The 25,651-nt window shown below is 43.6% G+C and overlaps 1 protein-coding gene across 1 annotated transcript in view; it reads left to right on the top strand.

The window, feature by feature from the left end:
- Positions 1 to 22,784: 22,784 nt before the first annotated feature.
- The window catches only part of arvcfb (ARVCF delta catenin family member b), a 113,429-nt gene continuing 110,562 nt past the window's right edge, over positions 22,785 to 25,651 (top strand). Inside the window, exon 1 of the mRNA XM_070905144.1 lies at positions 22,785 to 22,964. Within this exon, the coding sequence (XP_070761245.1) occupies positions 22,785 to 22,964 (180 nt within the window). The remainder of the gene's footprint in view (positions 22,965 to 25,651) is intronic.

Below are 25,651 nucleotides of genomic sequence, written 5' to 3' on the forward strand. Positions count from 1 at the left end.
TTTTATCTTTGTCATCAGAGGCGTAATTCGGCTCCTGTGATTGGATTCGTCATCTCCGTGAGTCTTGAATGACGTGTTAACGCAGCTCTGTTAGACCTATTTCACTGCCATTTGCAACCGCAAAGAAGCTCCCTTTTTAACTAATCAATACTGTACATTGTGTGTGTAATCACATTTCGTGTAAAACATTGCCACAGTGCTGAGAAAAAAAAAGCTTTCCAAATCCAAAATGTGGCAAATGGCCTCCTTAAGATTCTGTCAATACTTGCTCTGTACTTAAGTGTAAATCTTTGATTTTTGGCTTTTGTTTCCTGCTGCTTTCCTCTCGGTTTCTGTTTGATTAGACCTCATTAAAGAGTTTCTCGCAGGTGCTGCTGGGACGCGTGCCGGCATTGCTCATTGCCGTCGAGACAGATCGGCCACGAGCGCGTGGCAGGTTATCCTTGTTTATGAACGAGGGCGGACATGCACTAGTTCAATCAATGCCACTTATGTCTCGGCTCATTTCCTCCTCCTCCTCCTCCTTCCTCCCGCTGCGGTGTTTTCTCCTCTTCCTCCTCCTGCACGTGCAGGGTAACAGTAGCTTTGCCGATACACACACAGAGTAATCCAGCTATTGGCCATACTTCGGTGAAGGGTTTATTTGGATTATGTTGTTTACACGTATCTTTTATGCTGTGTGATTGAGTCTCACTGTTGCCATGAATAAACCAATTATTAGAGCATTGCAGCCCACCGTTTCTGCTTCGACCGTGCAGTGGTTACCTGTAATACATAGAAAATAAGTAATCATCTTTATCCTCTTTGAGACATGCACTGTAATCTGTAAACATTATGGCAATTTTACTTTTTGGCTTCATGTTTGAGTCATTCTTCATAAAAGTTGCTGAAGCAATCTGCCTACTTAAAGTGGACCTATTATGCTTTTCCTTATTTTCTGTCATATATATATATATATATATATATATAATGTTACAACTTCTGAAGTGTGTCTGAGCACAGTGACGTTGTCAGTAAAGGCGCGCACGAGATTACAACTCTATCGATGAATTATAATGTGTGCTATTATAATGTGAGGCTACACCTTGATCAGGTGTGGGTCACGTTGAAACCGCAGATTTCATTCTGAAGGTACACTTTTGCATACGACGCAATACACAAGCTGAGCACGTTCGCTGTTGTAATTAGCAGCCCTGTCTGCCAGAAATCATATTTATGCTGCTAATTTGCAACAGCAATACGTTGCAATGCCCCTGGATTCCTTTTTTTTTTATTAACATAACAAGGAAATGAAAAACATTTAATGAATGTATCTACAAAGTCCTAAAAATGTTCATACAGAACGTATCTGAAGAACATTCACTGACAATGTAGTTTTCATTTGCTCGCCCTCTAATATCTGCTCTTGCAATACGATATCCACTTGTAGCAAGTAAAGCGTGATTCATGTCTTCATGCTCATGTTGAGGCCCCCACAGCACTCGGTTGACACCAAAATCGGCTGTTTTGCCGCCCTCTCTGGTTGAAAGTTTCAAAAACAAGACTTTCAGGGAGAGTTGAGTTATTGATTTGGTGAAATAGTGAGAAGGTTCAATCTAACCATATTCTCAGGATGTAAACCTGGTCTCCAGTGTCAAACGTCCTGTGCTTTGTATGCCCCCTCCCCCCCTCTATGACTTCTGTGTGTGGTACAAAAACGTATCCCTTCCTTCATTTGAAAACCTGTACTGTAAGAAATAGTTGTATATAAATGTAATTTCTGGGTGCTAGGGTTGTAATTAGAGAACTGCCCAGTATATTGTGGTAAAAATACTGTATTGCCTAATTTCACATGCCAGATACCAAATATTGTGTAAATATGATTCTGCATGAAACTTTTCCAGAACGAGGGTCCAACAGCTGTTGCTGTAACCCGACAGATGAACCCAACAATGTTTTCCGAGCAGATTCCATGTCTGAAAGGGGGTTTATATTAACAATAGTAATTGTTGCCATTTTTGACAGTAAAAGGAGATAATGACACCTTGAGCTTGCTCGAGAAGTGGAAGGAGTGGGTTGTTTCCATGCCGCAGGAACAGCAGGTAAAGGAAATCAAACAAAGGTTCAAGTCAGACACAGATCCATGTTGTTTGAATGGAGTTCCTAGTGTACAGTGTCTTTACCGTTCACTGCGAAAATAGGCCAGCAGCTGTTTGAAGAATAACTGGCATGTTGGTTATGCACAGTTTATCATAGGAATAAAGAGGCCCTTTAACTGTGTTTGAAGTCATGATGTCGGCTCATTTCATCCAGGTGGCTAACAGTCTGATCTTGATAACAACAGTTTTCATATGTGCTACTTTGTTCACTTTAACAGTTTGAGTGTCATAAAATTTAGCCTCTTGCAGTGTGACTCCATTAATCCTTATACTGAGGTGTGTGTGTGTGTGTGTGTGTGTTTGTTGCACAGTCCCCTTGAAAAGAGCAGCGGTACATTTTATTCCAGGAGGGGGCAAAGCTCTGACCCCAGGGGGAGCCGAGGCAGTGCAGGGTCAATCGAGATGTACCACCTCAGCTGCACAATCTGACAGACCTAATGAAGCTATTTGTAATGGGCTTCTCTCCCTTCAGCCCCTGTTATCAGCGGCCAAGCAAGCTTGCTGCTGCAGCGGGGCTGAGGCCAGCTCATCGCTGCGCCGTTCTCCCAGCGTCCTCTGGGTGCTGAGCAAATGATCAGGTTAGGCTGAGTGGACTGTGGCTGTGACTGCTGGTCACAATGTCACATCGATTCTTTGCAAAGAACGTCGCTGTCGCTGTTACAATCAACACATCTATTGCTCTGGTTTGGGACGAGATGCATTGGCGGTACTTCTTTACGCTGAACTACGTCTGCACATAAATAACACCATATGGTGCATTGAATGTAAGTGTCTTTTAAAGGAATCATTTGCCATTTTGGGTAATACACTGTAAATAAATACACTCCACATAAATATGAAGCTACAGCGAGCAGCTGATTAGCTTAGCTTAGTGCAAAGACTGGAAACAGGGGGAAACAGCTAGCCTGGCTCTGGCATACATTTCATCGTGAAGAATCGGCTAACTTCAACAATGAAATGATATAAATATATATATATATATACATATATATATACACACTTTGATATGGTAGCACTGGTAATATTGGCTCTCTCTGGCTCTCTCTGGGCTACAGCAGAACTGTGGTCAGCAAGGGCTGCTTGTTTTTCTCCTGCACGTTTACGGCGCCGGGCAATTGTTGATAGTGAAGACAACATTAAGCAAGTTGAAGAGAGACTCCGTTATCTGCTTCTTTTCAACAGCACATATCTAGCAAAGTCATCTCCACTGCAAACCTTCTGCTCACTGCAGCCACCGCTCTCTGTCACGGGAAACGAAAGAACGTAAACAGGGGGCGGTATTCTCCTATTCAGTAGTGAGAAAGGTGACCTTCCCATCGTCCCCCTGTATGTGCATGAAAGAATGTAAACCTAATTAATGTGGGTTAAATAATTAAAGCACAATATGGCCTGATCGCATACAAAACATCTGTCTGGTTTTACAAGAGTGCTAACGTGGGAAATTGCCGGTTTATATCCAGCTTTAGCGTAAATACTGTTTCCATTCCCTCTGTGTCATTGTCCCTGCACCGGCTGTACTAACCTTAGCTTACGATATAAACGCATTCTCAGATCAAATGAAAAGCTGAATTGCTCTCTCGCTCCGACAGGACGTTTTATCTCTCGAGAGTATAATTCGACATGTTGGTAAGTCTTGATTCGCCATCAACATGTCAACAGTATTGTGAGATTAATGTTTGCGTTCGTGGATCCGGGGTCACTCCCGGTGTTCACTTCTTCCGTGCCCACCTTGGCGAGGCTCTGCTCATCTCTGAAATATTAATTGCAGCCTCCAAATCGCCTGCCTGCTCCTCTCCATTGTAACCGAGGAAGCACTGTTTAATCACCCAGATAGTGCTGAGAGAGATTCTTCTGGGCTTTGCGCAGATTAAGAGGACATTACCTTGAAATGAGGGAGAGAAAATGGTCTGTGGGGTTTTAACTACTCACTGGGGAGCCTCAGTCTTAAGGTCTTTCATTTTGGCAATTTTGCTTTTTTTTGGGGGGGGGTTAGGTGCCTGGCTCAAAGGAGTGTTGCAGTGTAAAGCCTGCACTCTCTAGGCCTTCACCTCACGCGTTTGAGGACTCCTAGTGCCAAAGAGTACAGTAAGATGTTTTTGATCTTCCACACTGACAAATTTCCTGAAACACACGTCTTGTTTGGTTTTTTTTGTTGACATTTCTTCGCTGTGTCGATTTGTTATTGTTGACGACTGTTAAATTTGGGATGAATTTCTGTCATTGCCTCTCGATCTCTCCTCTCTGTAATGGCCAGTTGTTTGTCAGCGCTGATGCGTGTTTGTCACATGATGCCTATCGCGCAGCAGCGGCCAGCTTTCCGTCCGGCCCGATAAAGCTGCAAACACCAGCCAGAGAGCACAACAAAGGAAGGATGCAAATCTTTACAACGGCATTTTTTGGATTCATCACTCTGACTCTGGCGAACACTATCAACAATAGCCTTTTTGTAAACAAAATGGCCGGTAGTAGCTCTTCACCAGAGTGTTTTCCTTTTTCCAGAATGGTTCACGATTCATTTGCGTAAACAAGGATTTAATTGTCTCTCCGTGTGCAAAGCCCTGACATTTGATGTCAAATTATAGCTATAAAACTCTGGGCAACACTGAGGTTCACCTCAGTGCCAAGCTGGCATTGACTGTGGGACCTGTTCAATTCAAATCTGGACTGGATGGAGGTAAGGCAAAACGGTCGCGCTGACCTCACACATCTCAGAAGAGAAGGGCATATCGCAAATATTGGTTTTCATTTCGTTTTCTTCACCGGAGTTCATGATTTTATCTCAGAAACATGTAGTATAATACTCAATGCAAAGAAAGAATCAATCATTTTAATGATGAAAAACCCACATCGCCTTTGTTGGACAGCAGTGACATTTAGATTCAGCTGAATCTAGGCTGGACTGATTCGAGGTATGACTCTGCAAACACACGCGAAGGCAAAAAGGGAGTAGATGCGGGCCTTTGGTTTGGAGACTTTTTCGTCAATAGCGGAGGAGCAGAGCCGGGCGGAGCAGGCAGGACCGTATTGAAGACTGCGGAGTGATGGATTGAGGCTTCCTGTCTTGCAGAGTGACGGCTCAGAAGCAGCGTGTGTGCTACCTTTCCATCAGCCCCGCTCTTTCTCATCGGCCGTCCTACCACTTCCTGCCACCGCCCCGGCCCGCACGTCGGGAAAGAATATCGATACAATATAAATGAGAAGGTCTTTTAGCCTTCCCTACATTTCTCATCTCTCCCTCCATCACCTTCCACCTCTCCAAACTGAGGGCCGTCTCCTCCATTGCTGTCTCATAGAAGCTTGAAGGTGAAGGAGTGCACAGTGAAACTGACGACAGCAGCACTGGCGAGGCGGGCTGAAGTGTGGGGGGGGGGTGGGGTGGTCGACATGAATACTTCATAAAGCATTTCTCATCAAGCTGTCTGCCTGAAGAGCTCCATTTGCAGGGAGAAGTGCTTGGAATTGTTTCTTATACATATATATTAGAAAATCATTTTACATAAAACAAAACACGATAAGCTTGTAAAATATAATGTCTTGTTAAAGATTAGCTCAGCATAAAGACCGGAAACAGTGGGAAACCGCTAGCCTGGCTCTCTCCAAAGGTGACGTAGGCAAATAGTCGACCACACGACCCCCTGTGAAACCACAATATGTCACTTCCACACTTTGGTTTTTGTACAGATTAACCAAACGTGATATAACGTGTTGATTAGTGAACTTGGAGGTGCTTTTAGGCAGATTAGGCCTTTGGACAGACAGAGATAAACTCCCTGACTGTATATAAAGTAGCTCCACCTCGACCAGCTACAACAGTAAAATGCTGCATTCACAATGATGCTTGTGTAACAACAACGTAATAATATCACATATAATAATAGAACAGTCACAAGGGCCATTTTTTTTTTACACTTTGTCTTTTGTGTGGATTAAACCAACAAGATATAACATGTTATTAAGTGCTTTAGAGGTGCAGGTAGACGCATTTTGTTACCTTTGAGAGCTAACTGTTTCCCCCTGTTTCTAGTCTTTATGCTAAGCTAATCCAACCGGCTCCCAGTGGTAACTTCATATTGAATGTACAGACGTGAGAGTGGTACCAATGTCGAATTATTCCTTTCATCGGTATCTTGAATGCAGGACTTTTACTTGTAACAGTGTATTTGTTGTTAAAATTGTTGTATTGGTGCTTTTACGTAAGTAAAGGAAGTAGGAGCAGCCGTTATTCCGTCATGTCTGAAATGTTGCTGTCCAACAAGTTCTGCTCAAAGGTTTCTGTTTCAGCAGGTCTTCATATAGGCCACCGCCTGAGTAAGAGTGGTAATACCGGTCCCGAGTATATGAAAATGATGCAGAATGAAGTCTGCTCGAGTGCCCATATCCTTCAGAGAAATCCCTTGGCTGAGAATTTTCATTGTTGCAGTGAATTACTCCCTGAAAATGGAAATATGCAGAAGTCAAATAATTAAATCCGAGACTATGCGGATGCAAGTCTGGAAGTCTCATGAGTGGAGTTTTTCTTTCTGCAGGAATGAAAGGTGGCTGCGGGTTAGCCATGTAATCATACATGACTTGAAACGAGACAAGGGCCCCTTGTGAGACGCTGTAGCCGTTAACTTTGGTATGTTCTTCTAGTCTCCAGTGGCCAGTTTCACTCCAGTTGAGCCGCCTTTCCCTGCCCAGTTCAGGAAATTGGGCCTTATTCTCGTGTTGCTAAAAATAGCTGCTTTACTTTACCAGAAATGTGGTGGTGGCCAATTACATTTGGCTGAACTCCCTTCCTGCCCCGAGGGGGGAAAGTGCAGTCGCTTCGAGAGCCAAACCGTCACTCGGTGGATGTTAGAGGCTTCGACTGATTAGTAATCGCGTCCTCAGTCCAAAGCTGTCTGACGTTTGTTAGATGTAGATGTTGTATTTTGAGATGTAATTACCGCTTCCTTTTTTTGGGCACAGAAGTTAATTATCGAGGCTGACTTGACGACGAGAGATGCCGCTGTCAGTGTGGAGGCTCCAGTGGTGACCTTCACGCTGGAAGTCCACTCCGCACACACGCGCATGCATGTGTCAGGCCTCCCCTCGCATGAATGGCTGTGTTGTTGTTGTGTTTTTTCACCAGTTAACTGCAATTAGACTTAGGATTGTCAACAATTAATCAGTTGTTCTCCCCTGGAGTTTCCATCCGCTTGCTACTGCTAACAATATGTCCTTCTTAATTACACAGTAATCGGCATAAACAAAGTGTTTATTGTTGTGTAATGAACTGTGGCTCATAGCGAAAGAAAAACAAGAAAGAGAGGCAAAGCGGGAAGCATCTCGGTCACCTTTAATTCGGCGATGTTGGCTGGGATGTAGTGCGCCACTTAAACACACCTAGAGCCTTTTTTTATTTGCAGAATATCTTTTATCAAACATTTCAGACTGACATAAATGTTAATTGCTTAAAGCCTTTGCACATATGGTTTGGAGTCCCATCAGTCAGGGTCCATTAAGAGCACGCTTTTCTGAGAGTGTAATCCAGTTTTGGCCATATCAGTGTTTGCTCTATGATGACTCCAGTTCATATTTTAACCCACGTTTCATATACATTCAGTTATAAGAGTGTGACTTGCTCGGTGTGACGGCGCTTCTCCTCACCGCCGCTGCAAATAGAGGCAGCCGATAACATCCCAGAACAATGTTTGATCTCTTCACAGCTTTGACGTCCCCACCAACACACACACACACACACACAAACACACACACCTGCCTCCCTCTCTACCCATCTCACCGTCCCCCTCATCCACTTCTCATTCCCTGATACCCCAGATAAACTCCTCTGCTGTCTTTGTGGATAGCGATGAGAGGCGAGCGTTTCTCCAGGCTGCGGTGGTACCGATTACATAATTGACGAGCGCAGGGTTGGGGCTGCCCGCCATTCGCAAATCCCAGCACGGATCTTTTATTCAAAGCAGCAGTGCGTGAAAAAAGTCCTCCTCGCCAGGTTCTGTTGTTCCATCAGGGGGACTGAGCCTCCATATGCTTCATACGATGCTGAGGGTGACGGAGGTTGAATTCACAATAACCCTCCCTGGAGTGGACCTGCACACACACACACACACCTAAAACAAGTTCCAAAAAAATCTATACTTTAATCAATCATCACCTGAGTCTTATCATTCAATCCTGCTAAAACCGAGATTATCTGATACGCCAAAGTGTTGTCATGCAAGGGCTTTGCGTTACCTTCCATTCATCAGACTGTCAGGATTTGTTTTAGGTTGCTGCTATTAATCATTTTGAAGGAAAAGGGTGTCAGCTTTTTTCACCAAGGTTAGATGACTTAATTTGTACTCTCAACTGCAGGACATTATATTCTTTCATGCGGAAAAAATGATGGTGACTGATTTCCTGACAGTGAAGAGTGGAGAGCAGAGACTCCGGTAGTTACCGTTGTTACTACCACTGCCTCTAATCATTATACATCAATGTAAACCTACTGTAGAGAAAAGGTTCCCACTAACTTCACCTGCCAAGTCGAGTTCTGAATCTCTGTCCGTCAGCTGACAGAGTTATAACTCCGTGTCAGAGGAGAGATGAGTGGACTCAAGCAGCAAACTGACACGGTTCAGGTGGCAACAGATTTCTCACTGTGCCGGAGGTCTTATTAAGCCCTCTGCTCCGACCGGACGAAAGGCAGAGAGGATACTGTACTCAGTATGCGGCGGGTTACTGCTCTCTTAGGGCACAACCAGGAAGTTGGAGATGGGCCGGGAATTAATTAGACACAACTGTCTGTGGAAATGAACGCGTCGCCTTCAGCGTGATAATCAAATACCATGTGGTTTGTAGTAAAAATAAATTAATGACATTGTTTTTTTAATCAACTAGTAGTGAGAACAGATATAAAATATGTATGGACTACCTTTTGTATGAAATGTAACTAACATATTACATTAATAAAAATGTATAATTTAATAATCAAGTGGAGATACTGACGCACCACACAGCAATATTTGAAAATACCTTCTTTTAGAAATTGACTTGTTCTACAACAGATTAACAGCATTGTGAATTAGCACTACTTTTCAGCGGGCTATGAGACTATAAAGCTGTGTTCAAACCAACATCAGCATCCACCCGGCAATGCACACGATCTCCAAACAAACACTCATTTTCCAGCTGACTCTTGAGAAAGAAGAAGCCGATGAAGCATCACAAGTGAACGGAGAGCTAACTGACCAATTGCAATGAATAGCATAGAAGGGAGCTGTAAAACAAAGCAGTGTCCCTGTTTGCCCCTCTTCGTGCATTATCATGGTATTAATGATCGTGAAAAGTTAGCAGACTAACCAGCCGGCTTAGCTGAATAGCTTCAAGCTAATGTGGACAGTTTCACCCGAGATATTATATGGCAGGACTGCATTCTTCAAGCAAGTAGCACCAGGCTGCATAATGAATCTCCAGTCTGCCACTAGCTTCAACATCATTCTCTATTACAAGTTAAGTAAAAATTAATGACCTTCAGTCCATGCGTAACTAGTTCAATTTCCTTCACTTCCATAAAAATATCCACTTCCACGCTACCGGCTTCAGTTGAACAATTTAACAAGCTAATGGGTTTCTGCAGACATTTTCAAACCATTGTGGTTAGCTTAATCAAGGGCGGCATTGGACCACTGTGGTTGACGCGATTCTACTCTGGACGGAGACGAAGGTGACTTCTCTTTGACTGTTTTGCCAAGAAACTATTGTTGTGAATGACATCGACATGTTTTTCTGTTACCAGCTGGTCACGAGGTCAGTGAGTGCAGCGGGCAGCTCAAACGCTGCTGCATGAAGCAGGATGGTTCATGTTATCGTTAGGTGATGATGCCAAGGCCGTGGCCTGTGGATGGCATTGCTGATCACAGTCCGCCTGTAATGAACCCGTACCCAATTCAACGTTCACCCTGACCTGCTGAAATATGTAAGAAGACTGTGCACAGCCCAAAGAACAAACAATCAATGTCTGCTCTTCCTCTTATACCCTTCAAACTTCTCAGCGAGTGCTGTTACTTTGTTCTGGCAGGAAATCCTTCTGTCTTTGCCAGGGCATTTTTTTTTTTTTTCGACCAGTCTTTCTTTATTTACATCTTGAGAGGCGGTAAGCTCTGATGGGGCAGAATCACTTCTTCCTGCCTCAAATTAAAGGAGCGTGGGCCAGGGTCAGCTCTCGAGGACGAGTGCACGGAGTTCTAAAACCTGAACCACTCTTCTTTTCTCGTGTGACGCAGGCCTGCCTGTTTGTCTGGCCTAATGATGATGGACTGTCATTTTCTCGCAGAATATACAATTAGCCGCCGCTCTCTGAAAACACAGCCCGCGCACACAGGAAAGAGCGTTTGCGGTACAATGTGTCTTGGCTCTGCTTTCAGCTGAAAAATCGCCTGGAAATATAAAGAGTTATTAGGGGATTCTGTCGAAGCACAGAGTGCTCCAAACCACCTGCAATAAGTTGCAAGTTTTTCTGTTTTATTAGACTGCACACTGAGGAGAGATAGGAGAGAAGACGGAAGCAAAAGAGGCAAAGGATGGAATATGAGTCATATTTAAACCCGAGGCACAACAATACTCCGTGCCCTGGCTTTAGCTGCTGAGAAATGTCCACAAAGTCTGTAGATGTGTGTGTACAGTGGGGCTTCGTTATGGCTCAGTAAGCTAATATACATACTGTGGTGTGCAGATCCCTTCATCCCCTCTGTTGAGTTGACTCTGAATCCCGACCGCCTCCTGGTTTTTGTAGCTTGACATTATTATGCAGGTCAGAAAAGGAGAAAGATTCCCAGGTCGCTCTTCTTTTGGTATTGTTGTGTGTCATTCTCCACTGTATACAACTGGGAAAATACAGTTTAAAATAGTGTGGTGATTACACAGTAGTAGCTTATACAGAATACTTGATGTATCAGATTCATTTCGACATTAACCCGAGACTGTCCTCAGCAGAGAAATAACAGCGCTAGCCATATTTTGAAACACCCAGTGTATACTTGTGGTTGCAGCCTGTATCCTACCAACATTTAACATTTGTTTATTTCATAGGAATACTTTGACAGTTTTTGGAAGTACATTCATTTTTCTTGCCAAGAGTCAGGTTGAATGTGAGTGATATGGATCTTCTCATCTAACTCTCGGCTAGAAAGCTAATGAGTGTATTTCCCAAAATGTCCCAACTATTCCCCTAACCATTACCACAATCTTCCCACAACCGCGTTACAACCAAAACCTATTAGGGACGGCAGATCAGAAAATGCAAAGTTTTGTAATATTTTGTCATATGGGTTTTGCAAAGCACTGACACAAGATCAGAAACACTGTATGTGTCATTTTGGAGAGCCATGTCAAACTACGTGTTTTGTCATTTTGGTTGGAGGGCTTTTTGGAGATTAACCCACATGCACAGCAGTCTTGCATAATTAATGCTTCCACTTACATTTTAATTTTCGCATTCACATTTGGTGTTTCATTGACATAGTTGCCCAAACACTGCATTCACAAGTAACCTGTGTACAGAGGACGTATGGAACGACGCAGCTTTATGCATGCACAGACGCACACAAGCAGCGTCTGCCTATCCGCTCGGCCATTTATACGTGACTGCAGTTCTTCTGTGCGAGTGTGCAGAGACACTGACGGCTGAGGAAAGACGCTCATCAGTGTAGCATTCCCCAGACAGTCAGCCCTTCCGCCAGTCAGCCAGCTAACCCTCACTCTGCGTTCATTATTAATCACAGAATTACACTGGGGCACTCTCCGAACGATGTGGGTTGACGGGGAACAGGGTCGCGATAGAATATGCAATTGTCTGCATAATGCACAGCAGGTGAGATGAAGCGCAGATATTGCGCGAGGGTTCTGCAGATATTACTGTCAAACGATGGGGGCGGCGTCGGGGGGCAGTGGGGAGGATATTCAACACGTCGCACAGAACCAAGAGCAGAGAAAATGTATCTAAGTGCTGTGTAATGAATCTGATTGGACATGGGTATTGGGAGTATGAAATTCTATCTGCCTCAGGCATGGCCACTGATTTTTTTGTGTCTACATTTACCCCCGGAAGTGCTTTGTTGAGCATACGAGCTTCTTTACATCAATGTTATGTTATCCACACCATTTGGTTTTTTACCAACACCTCCTTAGCCACAGGAACCCTCGACTGCCCCCCAGAATAATCACAGTCTCTCACTGTTGACCTCTGATCAGCTCCACGGGACCGGCTGGGAGGTTAAGTGCCATTAGCTGAGGGCGGCGGGAGCATCGTTCATTCATTTATCACCATCACTGACCACCAATCTTACCGTCCCCAAACCTGCCAAAGCAAAGTAAAAACTCACTTACAAGAGCACTGCGTCATGCTAAGGAGAATAAAATGTGTATTAATCACTGTGCTACTGCGAGCTGCGACTGTGTGTCGAGATAATCTCCATTCAGGAGCGATGTAAGGACTCGCCCAGAACCGGAGAGAGAGAGACGGAGAGAGACGAGGTGATAACTAATGCGGCCGGGCTTAGCCTCACCTTTGATGTTTTTACCAGAAATCCAAGGTGCTCAGAGCCTATCTGTCCTTGAAGTGAACACACCCAGGAATCCCCGGAGAGGGAGATATATTCTAATCCCAGAGCCGGCAAAAACCTGGAGAGGAAAGTTGACTTTGTATCGATTTTTTTTTCAAACTCACTGTGGGTGTCCTCTGATCATAGTTAATGAAACATTGCATGGCTTCGCTACTCACTGATGTGTATTTTGCCCGCAGTCAGAGCTGCATCTGTAGATACTTATCATGTGGAGAGCTGCCTATACATTAAAACTTAAAGCAGTCGTCCATATTTATGATTTTAAGTATGAATTCATGCAGTTTAAACTCATGGAAGGTCAGTTGGCAATATTTGCTGCTTCACAGGTCTGTTTCAGTATTGAAAAACTGTGATAGAAATGTCACAAAAAAAACCCCAAGTAAGTAGGACATGTAGCTGTTGCTTTTTTTAAACAGTTTTTTTTTTTATATCAAGAATCAGTCTGAACCCCAGTTGCATCTATGCATAACAGCTTTGATATGAACTGCTGATGAACTCATTTGGGGATTTATATTTTTTTTAAGTAAATGTTTTACTGGAGCAAAGGGTTGCTTGAAATATGAGGCAATTTTTAAGGAACCATTACATCTTATTAAAACCATAGTCTTGAAATGGAAGTTGCGAGGACGCGTGCGTAAGGGCGCGTTTGATTTCATCATCGGTGACATCTTCAAGGGTGCAGTCGATCCAGCGGTTTTGCTGCCAGGCTTTTGTTTTCTCAGCCATCAAAGGCGGCAGAGCCTCTGGACAGGTTGGTGTGTATGACAGAATGATTCATCCCATGGTATGAAGCGTCAAAACCAATTTGCGCTGCAGTATTGGACACTGGTCTTTTTCTCTTTCTATGTGCCTGTGATGTCTATATTTCTGAGGTGGTGTGAATACTGAGCTGACATATTGGTTTGTTGAAAGTATCGAGTAAGTGTTGCCTCATTATTAACAATCACATATTGGCCAGACAACCTTCCACCTCACATATTTGCTGAGGAATTTAGCAGTAAAATAGTCCCCAAGTTCCTAGCCTGAAATTATTCTTATTATTCTTATAACAGCAGTAATAGCCATCATATTACTTGTTGCATACAATTGCATATTTGTATAATTATTCTCCTGGGTTGCTTGGAGAATATTCGTGTCTGAGATATATATTTTGTACAAAAATAGTAATAACAGTAACATTAATAACAAAAAAATAATTTAATTGATTTAGTACAATTCAGGGTACAAATAGGGTGCAAAATAGATCAATAAATAAATGAATAAAAATAACTAAAGATAGAAATAAAACATGTCTGAAAAACATTGATTAAATGTTTTGTTTTCAGACATCAGCACAACTTGTATCTACAGCAAACACCCTATGAAAATGCCCGTCTGAAGAAATATGTATTATGAATGGAAGTTGCAAGCCTAAGTTCCTCCGGTAAGGAATTCCTATGCTGGGAGCGTTCACAGCGAATGCGTGTCCGTTTCATACAGAAAATAATTCTGAACTCCAGATCAGAGGATAGAAGATGTCTATTTCTGGATAGGTTTTTTGAGTGAAGAAAGCTTAACTGTACAATGTTTTTGACTTGAGCATCAAAACTGAGGTCAGGACCAGATTTCTAGCCACAGGTTTAACATTCATGATGGCTCAGGTGAATGGAGGTGGTATGGCCGAATAAAATGATCTCTGATTTACTGTACACCAGGAAATTGTTTGATATCCAGCAGTTAATGAGAATGTCAACACTGCTATTATCACCAGGTGTTATGGGTGCAGCAGTGTGTCATCGGCATACAAATGAAAATGAATATTACATTTGCGAATAATGTCTCCAAAAGGAGGCATGTAAACAGAAAGCAGTAGTGGGCCTGAACGTGGGCCTTGTGGGACACCACAAGTGATGGACATAGAGGATGATGATTATCAACAGCTATTGAGATCAACTATCAGATTACAGTTGTGAACCCACTGTAATTGTTATATATATCTATATCTATCTATATCTATATGTATATATACATATATATCTGCATTACATAAGAGCCCTACATTAACAATGCACTGTCAGTGGGTTGGCTGAGTACTTATTTTCCATGTCCTTGTTTTTTTATCCACAGATCTCCCCAGGCGGACTGAACAAACGAGTCGACTCTAACAGAGCTACGCCTGTCCTCAGTCTACTTGTGGTCTGACGGCACTCACCAACATCAAAGGTACACCCGCCTCTCTCTCTACACCTCCAGCCTCCTTTAATCACTTTGTTCAGCTCATCATTGCAGTAATTACATTTCCTGACAGTTTTTTTGGTTTGCAAATCCAAGACTTCACTTTCTCTGTTATCTCTCCTCGAGGGAGCTTCACTTCACTTCACTTCACTTTGTCGCTGAGGTGCCTTGTATGATTTTTATTTCAATACATTCAGGAGCTCTTTCCTCCAGGAAATATGCTCTGATTTCAATAATTCACACAGTTGAATCAGCTCAGGTAAAAAGTCAGTTGAAAAGCGGTTTTAGTTCTCTTCACAGTTTTTAGTCTATTTTAGAGCTGAACAGGAGAGGATGTTTGTTCCGGTCCAGTTTCTGAAGACAGACTCAACTGTGTAATGGAGAGTTTGAAGTCTGTTACCTGTTGTGAGATACAACCCTGAGACACCTAATTGCAATTTGGATGTCTTATGTGCTGCAAAGGACTTTCTTTTTTGCCTTTTCTCTCTTAAAGAAGTAGGGCACATAGTGTATCAGGGCTAATTAAACATACTGGCTGATGTTCATGTCTATCAAAGCTTTGTGCATTGATTTTAGTGTGTTTCTTTAATCATTTTGATTGGCCTCACAATTAACAAACTTTTATCACATAAATATCTGGATGCTCCTCCACTCTGGACCTTGACCCTCTTACTGCTTATAATATAACTTCATTCTATAGTTCCTGCACAAGAATTGGGGTAAAACCTCAGAATGTAACGCAATGTTAATATTTGAAACGGAAGAGAAGGCATAAACAGTTTTATAGATTAAAACGGATTTTTGGAAGCTTTGTATATCCCAAGTACAGTATTCTCTTGCATGTTTCTGTTGTGATAAAGTATGAGTTTCTATAGGTCTTAGTAAACTGTTCCGTCTCTTCAAAGAGACTAACAAAGACAAGCATTTGCATGTAAAAGTATTTTGTGTATGTAGTCGTGTGTATGTGTGTGTGTGTGTGTGTTTGTCAGTGTTTTCCAGCCTGAAATCCTCCACATAGCTAGGCAGTTCAAAGAAAAAGGATAAAATAAAATATGGATGGTAAACAACAGCTGCGTTTCTTTTCTTCTAGCTGTGAAAGTGATCAGCTATGGACTCCACGCACCTCGCTAAGCTTTGCTTATCCTGGCATCACTCAGCAATACCCCTCTGGGCATTAACACTCACTTTAATGTTCCTCAAAGCCACGGCGACTGGAATCCTAAATTGAAGCGAGTTCATTCCTGGTGACAGTGCATTTCTTTTTTTTTTGTGTTCTGTTGCATAGCTTTAAAACGTTTGTCACTGACTGTGGCAGTCCAGTGCTACTTAGAACATTAGATATTCATTGGAAATGACAATCATCTTTCGTACAAGGTAGCCTGTGGAATATGGCGATTTTAGCTAATTCTCTGTGGTAAAGCTTGGACCCATTGTGCATTGTGTTTTATTTTCTTAAAATCAACCGATTAATAAAACATGTGGCATTCTTTCAAAGACAGTTGAAGGCTTGGCTTGGCTTTGCTACCGTTGCGCTTTAACGTTTTAATAAATGACAACACTTTTCGTGCAATTGTCATGTCTGTCGTGATGAATAAAAGCTTTGTTGGAGAGCTACACTGACTAAACTGACTTTCATGTGTGGCACTTTTAAAGCGTGGTGAACAGAAAGTCCCAACACAGCGGACTGTCATTATGATGAATCACTTGACTGTCAGTCACTCTCTGTAAGAGCTTTGACATATTGGACAACTCTCTTAAGAGCCTGAAATTAGTGGCTCTGAAATGACAGGGTTAGGCAGAGCAATGCCCCCTAATATCGCCAGTTTGTCTTCTGACTTTATGAATTTATTATCAGCACATGCAGGTAGATTGAAGACTGCTCCGCCACATCCATGCACTCACAGTAGGAGGAGGAGCAGGTGTTTTTAAGTACCCAATTGTGCCACTGAGAGCTGCATCCTCAGATGGGCATCAGATGGGTTTAGACAAGGAATTAATTTGAGATGCAATTACAGCCTCTGGAAAGGGGCAAATTGGCGGTGAGGGGGGAGGAAGGACCCCACCACCCACCTAGTCCCTAATCAGGTGAATGTTTCTAACTCAATATCAGGCACTGATGGTCACACTCAATTATCTTCATCCTTTGCCTCCCAATCTGGTCCTCCAACCCCTAATAACCCCCGACTCAAACCCCTCAAGACACACACCACATGCCGCTCCTGCTCTGGGCGTCCCCCTGTAGTCCTCCTTTGTCTCTGTTTTGATTCCTGATATAAGACAAAAGTTAAAGCAATGGTTTACATTTTTGGAAATACAGTTAGGCCCAGAAATATTTGGACAGTGACTCAAGTTTTGTTATTTTAGCTGTTTTACGAAAACATATTCAGGATACAGTTATATAATCAATATGGGCTTAAAGTGCAGACTCTCAGCTGTAATTTGAGAGTATCCACATTCAGATTGGAGGAAGGGTTTAGGAATTACAGCTCTTTAATATGTAGCCGCCTCTTTTTCAAGGGACCAAAAGTAATTGGACAATTGACTCAGAAGGCCGCATGGGCTCGTCCCTCGTTAACCTGTCATCAATTAAGCAGTTAAAAGGTCTGGAGTTGATTCCAGGTGTGGCATTTGCCTTTGGAAGCTGTTGCTGTGAACCCACAACATGAGGTCAAAGGAGCTCTCAATGGAAGTGAAACAGACCATCCTTAGGCTGAAAAAAAAGAAGAAATCCATCAGAGAGATAGCAGAAATGTTTGGAGTGGCCAAATCAACAGTTTAGTACATTCTGAGAAAAAGTGGTGGATGATCGCAGGATCCGTTCCATGGTGAAGAAAAACCCCTTCACAACATCCACCCAAGTGAAGAACACTCTCCAGGAAGTAGGTGTATCAGTATCTAAGTCTACCATAAAGAGAAGACTTAATGAGAGTAAATACAGAGGGTTCACCACAAGGTGCAAACCAGTAATCAGCCTCAAAAATAGAAAGGCCAGATTAGACTTTGCCAAAAAACATGTGAAGAAGCCAGCCCAGTTCTGGAACAGCATTCTTTGGGCAGATGAGACTGAGATCAACCTGTACCAGAATGATGGGAAGAAGAAAGTATGGAGAAGAATTGGAACAGCTCATGATCCAAAGCACGCCACATCTTCTGTAAAACATGGTGGAGGCAGCGTGATGGCATGGGCATGCATGGCTTCCAATGGCACTGGGTCACTAGTGTTTATTGATGATGTGACAGAAGACAGAAGCAGCCGGATGAATTCTGAAGTGTATAGGGATATACTTCCTGCTCAGATTCAGCCAAATGCAGCAAAGTTGATGGGACGGCACTACACAGTACAGATGGACAATGACCCAAAACATACTGCGAAAGCAACCCAGGAGTTTTTTAAGGCAAAGAAATGGAATATTCTGCAATGGCTGAGTCAATCACCAGATCTCTCTAAATATGAAGCTACAGTCAGCAGTCGGTTAGCTTAGCTTAGCCAAAAGACTGGAAACGGCTAACCTGGCTCTGTTCAAAGGTAACAAAATCCAGCTAGCAGCACCTCTGAAGCTCTCTAAACATGTTTAAATCTTGTTTGTCTGATCCATAGTCCCTGTGCCCAGGCAGCAAATATACATACATATACATAATCCCTCGCAAAATGCATTACACTTTTGATTTTGTACGAACAACATATAACAAGTTAATAAATAAGCTTTAGAGGTGCTTGTAGGCAAATTTCGGACAGACCCAGGTTAGCTGTTTAAACTAGGTTAACTAGGCCTGCTGGCGATAGCTTCATATTTAGCGTACAGACATCAGAGTGGTATCAATCTAATTCTTGAGCATAACATAAGAATGAGCATAACTAGCTTATTTCCCAAAACGTTAAACTATTGCTTTAAGATCAAATTATTGACAGGCTGCAAAGCATGAAGGGTTTAACACCAAGTCCTCAGTGGAATGACTGGTTCTCTTCAGAGATGTAGGGTGGCCTTGTGGTTAAAGCTGCATTTGGGATCTTTCCCCGTTGGTAGTTTCAAATGGCAGTGAAAGGGTAACAACCATAAATCTGGTTGTATAATGGCAGTCGACTTGCACACAGCAGACTCATACCAACCGGCCCAATTTGTGATGCTTTTCACCAGAGGAATGCCAAAGGAAGAAGAGAGGGGCAGATCAAGTGTTGGTTATTCCAGCTTGCTGTGGTCAGAGTGCTTGCATGCCGCTCAAGGCAGAAAAGTTTCCACATACACAAAACAAGAATTCCATCTTGGCAATGGGGAAATCACCAAGGTTTCAGTTCAGGCAGATAGGACATTCTTCTCCCTTGCAGCCCTGTTTTTGTGATTTCGTCGGTGTCATATTGCAAGATAACCAGACCTCTAGCTGCTTTTTGAGAATAACATCGCTTAAATGCTTGCCAGCTTACTACAGAGAGGGGTATGACGGCAGAGGGTCTTGTCACGGGAAGATTTGTTTTAGGGGAGTCCGGTGAAGCTGATGAACAAGGTGCCGTGGATTTATTACCGGGTTTTCCGGTAAGCAAGCCTTTGAAGTGAGCGAAGGCTGCATCTCATCTGCCGATCCACACTCAAAATTGTGGCTGCCTGTGTGTGAATATATTTATTGCTTGGTCTATTTTTAGAGCAGGAGGTTTGTGCCGAAGTGCATTCATACTTGAGGAAAAGCCTTGCAGCAGCACAAGTGAAGCTGGAAGTGAGGTGCTGCATCAACTGTACTCATGGAGCATGTTTTTTCTTTTTAATTAAAGGTGTTGAAGCCCTAAGAGAAGTCAAATCTAACACACTTCCCTTTGTGGATTTTTTTTATTGCATGTCTTTGATTAGTGATCATCCCTTCCACTCATAAACTTTCAATAGTGGCATCCACCAGTGACCCTCCTGCTCTTGATAGGTTTTCACCATATAAAGTTGGTACCAACTAGAGCGTGTGTAATTGGGGATGGGGTTAAATGTGCAGACCTTGGCAAGGTTTTTACCCCCTCTGATTCAGGCCATTAGCAAACATCTGCTGAACCAAAGCTTTAAAAGAACAGGGCCGTCATGGTGGCAGAGGGGAATTCTTCAGATGCCCCTCCCTGTGCTATTTTAAGTAGGCCCAGAAGTTGGTGTTTAATGATAAGCTGTGGGGCGTAGCTGACATGCCTGCCATATTATTCCCTTTATGACTCAGGAAGCAATGGCCATGTTGCCCCCCAACCCTCTAGGGGTGTGACTCATTAGAGTCCGTCATCAAGTATGTCCAATCAACATGGCTTATGGTGCCCTATTGCTGTCGGTTATCTCAAGTAGTGGATAGCTTTGGAAATAGACAAGGATGCTATTTTTGCAAGTAGTCATTACCCAGCGCTGTTTCCTTTTTGGAACTAAATCACCAGCTGATGACTATAATATATATATATATATATATATATATATATATATACATCATGCCAGTCAGGAATATTATTGAACGAGGATTTCAAAATGGTACTCCTAGACTCGTGATTTGAGAATGAAAAAAACCCCAAAAACAAGCTAAGAAATGAGAGCTCACTTTCCCATATAGAGGTACAGATAGAAAATGATCCTTCCCTTCCATTCACACGGATGTGGGGTTTTGCTCTGAAAACACAGGCTCCTCAGCGAGTGAAGGAAGAGTCGTGTCAGACGAGACTCCGCTCCAGATAAATAAATGATCAGCGTGCAACAAACATCAAAGAGGGATTGTGTGCTTCAAAGGGAATAAGGGCCTCACGCTCACCGGGTCCTATAGTGAAGAATGAATCCTGTGTATGCGCACACACACACACACACACACACACACACACACACACACACACACACACACACACACACACACTCTGTGTCTGTAATCCGACCTGTTTGAGATTCTAATGGTTGCATCTGCATTGATCATGCCCTGCTGAGCCAAACCACCCCTCCTCAATCTTTGTCTGTTTCGGTGGCAAGATCAGCTAGAAAATGCCCAAAATGCTTTGCTAAAATGTGCCTCAGTGGCCTTTCTTGGGTTTTGTAAAGTACCTTCTTGTTTAATAAATCCCTCTGGTGCCAAAATAAGCGCTCACCTTACATTTGTGTTTTAAAGCCTGTAATTCCTAATCACAATATCGGAGACATCTATTCTTCTCACCATAGTGTCACTCTCGAAATGATGCTGATTGGCCTAAGTTGACCCCAGGATGTTGGCTACTGCCTTGTGTTGTCACCCCCCCCACCCCCCATGACTGACTGCTTGACAAACGTGTCTTTCACTCTCTAATTGAGCTGTCTGGTCCAAGGCCAGAACATTACGTCACATCCTTACAATAAGTAGTGCGACTGATTCTTGGGGTCCGGGTCCCTCGGGTAGCTGCTACCGCTTTGCCAGCCTTGACAACAGACATGTACTTTGAGCAATGAAGATTTATGAAAACAGTAAAAAAAGTATTCTCTTGAAGATTATCTAAAGAAATATATATATATATATATATATATATATATATATATGCAAACTATGGATGTTTATTTTGAAATACTTTGAAATACTTTATGCACCTGTTTCACCAGGTTTGGGTTTACCATATAGTCAAATACAACCCAGTCAGAAGAACCATATGCTGTTTGTGGCTTTTCATTTCTGTTTTAACCTCTGGCTTTTTCTCTTTTGTCTTCCCTTTGTTTTTCTTCCCCCTCTCCCCCCCCCCCAGCTCTCAGCTCTTCTTGCTGTCTCATCCTTCTGCTTCTGTTAGAGTGGGGGATGTCTGTTTTCTAACACCTCTCAGCCTGCTTATCTACTAGGTCTGTATTGCCGTGGATTGGTATTTCCAACCCCATTTGTTCTTGTGCCGTCAACCCCCTTGATATCACGCCACCATCAGTTATGGATATCAGGGCGCGTGTGACAGTGATACGCATTGTGGCTTGCAACTGTTATCTAGAAATCATGATTGTTTATGATAGACAGTGTGTGTGTGTGTGTGTGTGTGTTTGTGTGTGCGTGCGATACCAGGCCCGGGTGTCCGTATGGCTGGCTGTGGGAAGCTTGCATGTGTTGGATTCGTGCCTGCAACAGCGCTTGTGTGTCAGAACGCATTATGGCTCTGTGCATGACTGTATCCAATGACAGCGCCACTCCTCCAAGCTGGCTATGATTGTTCATTTGTGGTCGGTGAGATCATTCCTTTTCCACCTTTTGGATGTCCAGGAACAAGAATCTTTGCTTTTGTGAGTGTGCACCGTGCTGTTTCATTCCCTTTGTTGTTGTACTTGCAATTGGTGGATGATATTTCCATTTTGCAAAACTGTATTTTTTTTCTGTGGTGCCAGGATTGTCTTAATTACAAGACAGGCTCAAACTTCTGAAAGCAAAATCATAATTGGCACCCAGCAGAGCATCCTCATTAATGTCTTTGCTATGCTGGGTTGGAGTATCAGAGACTTCCCCATGCAGTCACCCTTTGTGGGGAGAATTTGAGCTTGTCCCTTCAGGGTATTGGCTCAAGACACCTCAGTCTAACTTAAACAGATTTGACTGTAACAGACAGACTCTCTGTACTATGACCCTACTTCTCCATTCACCCAGTCAACCATCCTAATTGTTCCATTCTGATGTGTCGTGTTGGTCTTTTATTTAAAGATGATTATTTAAAGCGTGTGCTGTGTCCCATCTTGGCCAGTAAATAAGTCTTGTATTTGACTTCAAATTTGAGGCATGCGTCAGCCTGTTGATGCCACTCACCCAGCCTGCTGGGTCAGGGTGTGTTTAATGACCTGGTGCACCCCCCCCCCCCGCCCCTCTCTCTTCCCTCCCTTTCCGACTTGGAAGATCTGTACAACTGTGACCAACATTGGACATGGAGGACTATGATGTTCGCTCGGCCGCCAGCATCCTGGCCTCAGTGAAAGAGCAGGAGGCGCGTTTTGAGCAGCTGACCCGAGCCCTCGAGGAGGAGCGTCGCAACGTCACCCTGCAGCTAGAGCGCGCCAACCCCCCTACCAGCCAACCGCTGGCATGGCAGCAGGTGGTGATGCAGGTAAATGATGCCAGCCTGCTGGCCAACCTCCCGTCATTTCCAACCACCAACATGCGCTACCACGTGTCTGCCTCCCTGCCTGCCTCTCTAAATTCTCCTGCTCCCTCCTTCCATCTGAGCAAGCTCAGTCCATCGTAGTGTTTGCTCTCAGTCATTGCTTTTCATCACTGGTGGGACTCAATAATCTCTCTGTTCAATTTGTCTGTGATTTGGGACACTTGTTCCCTCTGTCTCGTACCCACTGTCCTGGATGTTGTGCAATAATCTGCCCTGTGGTGACTCATCTTTAAACGCGAGCTGATGAGATTCAACCTCTCATTCTGTCTTCCTTCGCCTCCTCCTTCTATGCCACTGCTTGCCATCCAATCCCATCTCCTCTCGCCCACTGGTCTTTGATATTGTCTGGTGGTGCTGCTGATTGGATGTGGCCTTTCGCCCAGCTCTGGCCAGCGTCTGGGTTACATTAGAGTCCTGGCCGGGGCTCCTGTCAATGCTGGCCGGCCCCGCAGGAACAGGAAATGTAAGATGTAGAAATGAGACAGCTGTAATCCCCTAAAAATGTCAACAGTCACAACAGCTCATTGATACACGCTTCAAACTGCTGGCTGCATCATTGACTGGAAAATGTTACAATTACAGTCAACGCTTCCTCTGCTAATAACTACGTATTTTCAGCCTGCTCTGACGGATGCACGTGCTTAGATATTCTAAGAGCTTTCTCCTGTTTTTACTCGTGGGTATGATAGCTTCTTTGAAGAAATCCATTCAGACTGTACACATGTTTTTCTAACGAAAATTTGAAAGCGCAATTTGGCGATGCAGCACCTGTAGCACTTGGATACGTCACCTTTAATCACGGCAAGGGAGGCAGTCTCATGTATTATTGATACAGCAAGACTTGCAGAGATGAAACTGTTTTGCCTACACTTGCCTGCAGTTGTATTTGCCCACAGTCACATTTTGTAAGTCTGTGTCAGTGTTAATTTTTAAAGGGCTTGCTGCCAATTTGGCTTCATAAAGGGATAATGAAGAGGATGCAGGGAAAGTATAGCAGGGTAAAGCAAACTTGTCATCCCCTCACCCCCCACAGGGGTAATGTTCTGCTTCTATATGTTTGTGTGTGTGTGTGTGTGTGTGTGGGGGGGGGGGGTGTAGAGAGAGAGAGTGAGATACCCTCCCCTCCTCATAAACTGATCCATGATTTACTGGACAGTGCTTAACATGGCAGGCAGTGAATTAACCTGCTCTCTCACGCTCTCACTCACAGATCAGATGCACAGATACCACCCCCCCCCACACACACACACACACACTGGCTGTTCGCACGCTGGGGGATCAGTTGGCCGTAATGGGGTACCGCTCACGTAACCATGCCCCATTTTGCATCATTTTAAAAATGTCATTCAGTCACCAGGCATTGGACCGTCCGCTTTATCTTGAACACCTATAAATGCCAAAGCAAATTGGATGTGGGGGGGTGGTTCATCAGTGTCTGCTCTAGGACAAACAGCACCTGAGTGCGTGGCACAGAAGGTGTGAAAGTGTGTGTGTGTGTGTGTGTGTGTGTGTGTGTGTGTGCTGCACCATGAGACCCACTCCATTCACATAATGAGGTGGTATGAGCGATGAGGAATGCATCAGGTTGTTCACTTTCTCCCTACCTCCTCCTTAGTTCCCCCCGCACACAATCCCCCGGCTGCATGATGGATTAAAATGGAGCATGGATCACTAACTGAAGGTTCAGATTCTCATCCCCAGGGCCAGACTCAATGAGGCCTGCCATTATTTAAAGTTGGGGTCAGAAAAGGAAAAGTGGACCAAGTCTGATTAATGAAATCAGATGGAAGTAGACGCTTAATGAGAGTGATAAGCCATTGATCTAGATAGCACTTCTGCTACACAGCGTTCACCTCGGAACGGATCGGGTCTAAACACCAGCAGGCGGCTAACACTTTTATCTGCCTTTCATCATTTAGATCAGTGTTGTCAGCGTTTTAACGGGGGCGAGCTAGAGAGAGCGGGCCCAGTGGGTAGCAAATGAACATGAGAAAAATGATCTTCAGTTCACAGAGATCGGTGCAGATTACTTCACACACATAAGCACAGCGCCACGCGATTGGTCACTTCAAACAGCCCCCAACCTCAGGGTGTTGACTTTACAGTAACACAGCAAGTTCTTCTGCCCAGTACAGCCTGGATGTGGAGCGAGGCATGGCCCTGGACAGCAGCCAAGTGCCTGAAGTAAATCACACAGTGATGGTTTGACAGTGTTATGCGGAAATATAGCAGTAATTTCCTCTTCAAAGTTAAAGTCATGAAGATTTGCAGCCTGTCTAGATGTTGAGTTAGGTGTCAAATCTTTTGGCTAATGTTCATGTGAACATAAACATTTTGCATAATACTGTGAGGAATCGTTTTTTAGCCGATGTAGAGGCGCCAGAGATGGCACTTTTGGTTGGTTGGTTGGCCGGTCCACCACTTTGGTCTTGACTGAAATATGGGATGAATCGCCATACAATTTTGCCATTATCAGGTCAAACTTTTCATTTGTCCAATACTTGGTCAATGACAACATACATGCAAAAAGAATGACATTACCATCAGCTTCAGCTGTACATTGTGTTAAGTGTTAGCATGCTAACACGCTAAACTAAAATGATGAAAGTGGTAAACATTACCTGCTAAAT

This window comes from Enoplosus armatus, chromosome 4, assembly GCF_043641665.1.
Source record: "Enoplosus armatus isolate fEnoArm2 chromosome 4, fEnoArm2.hap1, whole genome shotgun sequence".
In the NCBI taxonomy this organism is placed as follows: domain Eukaryota; kingdom Metazoa; phylum Chordata; class Actinopteri; order Centrarchiformes; family Enoplosidae; genus Enoplosus; species Enoplosus armatus.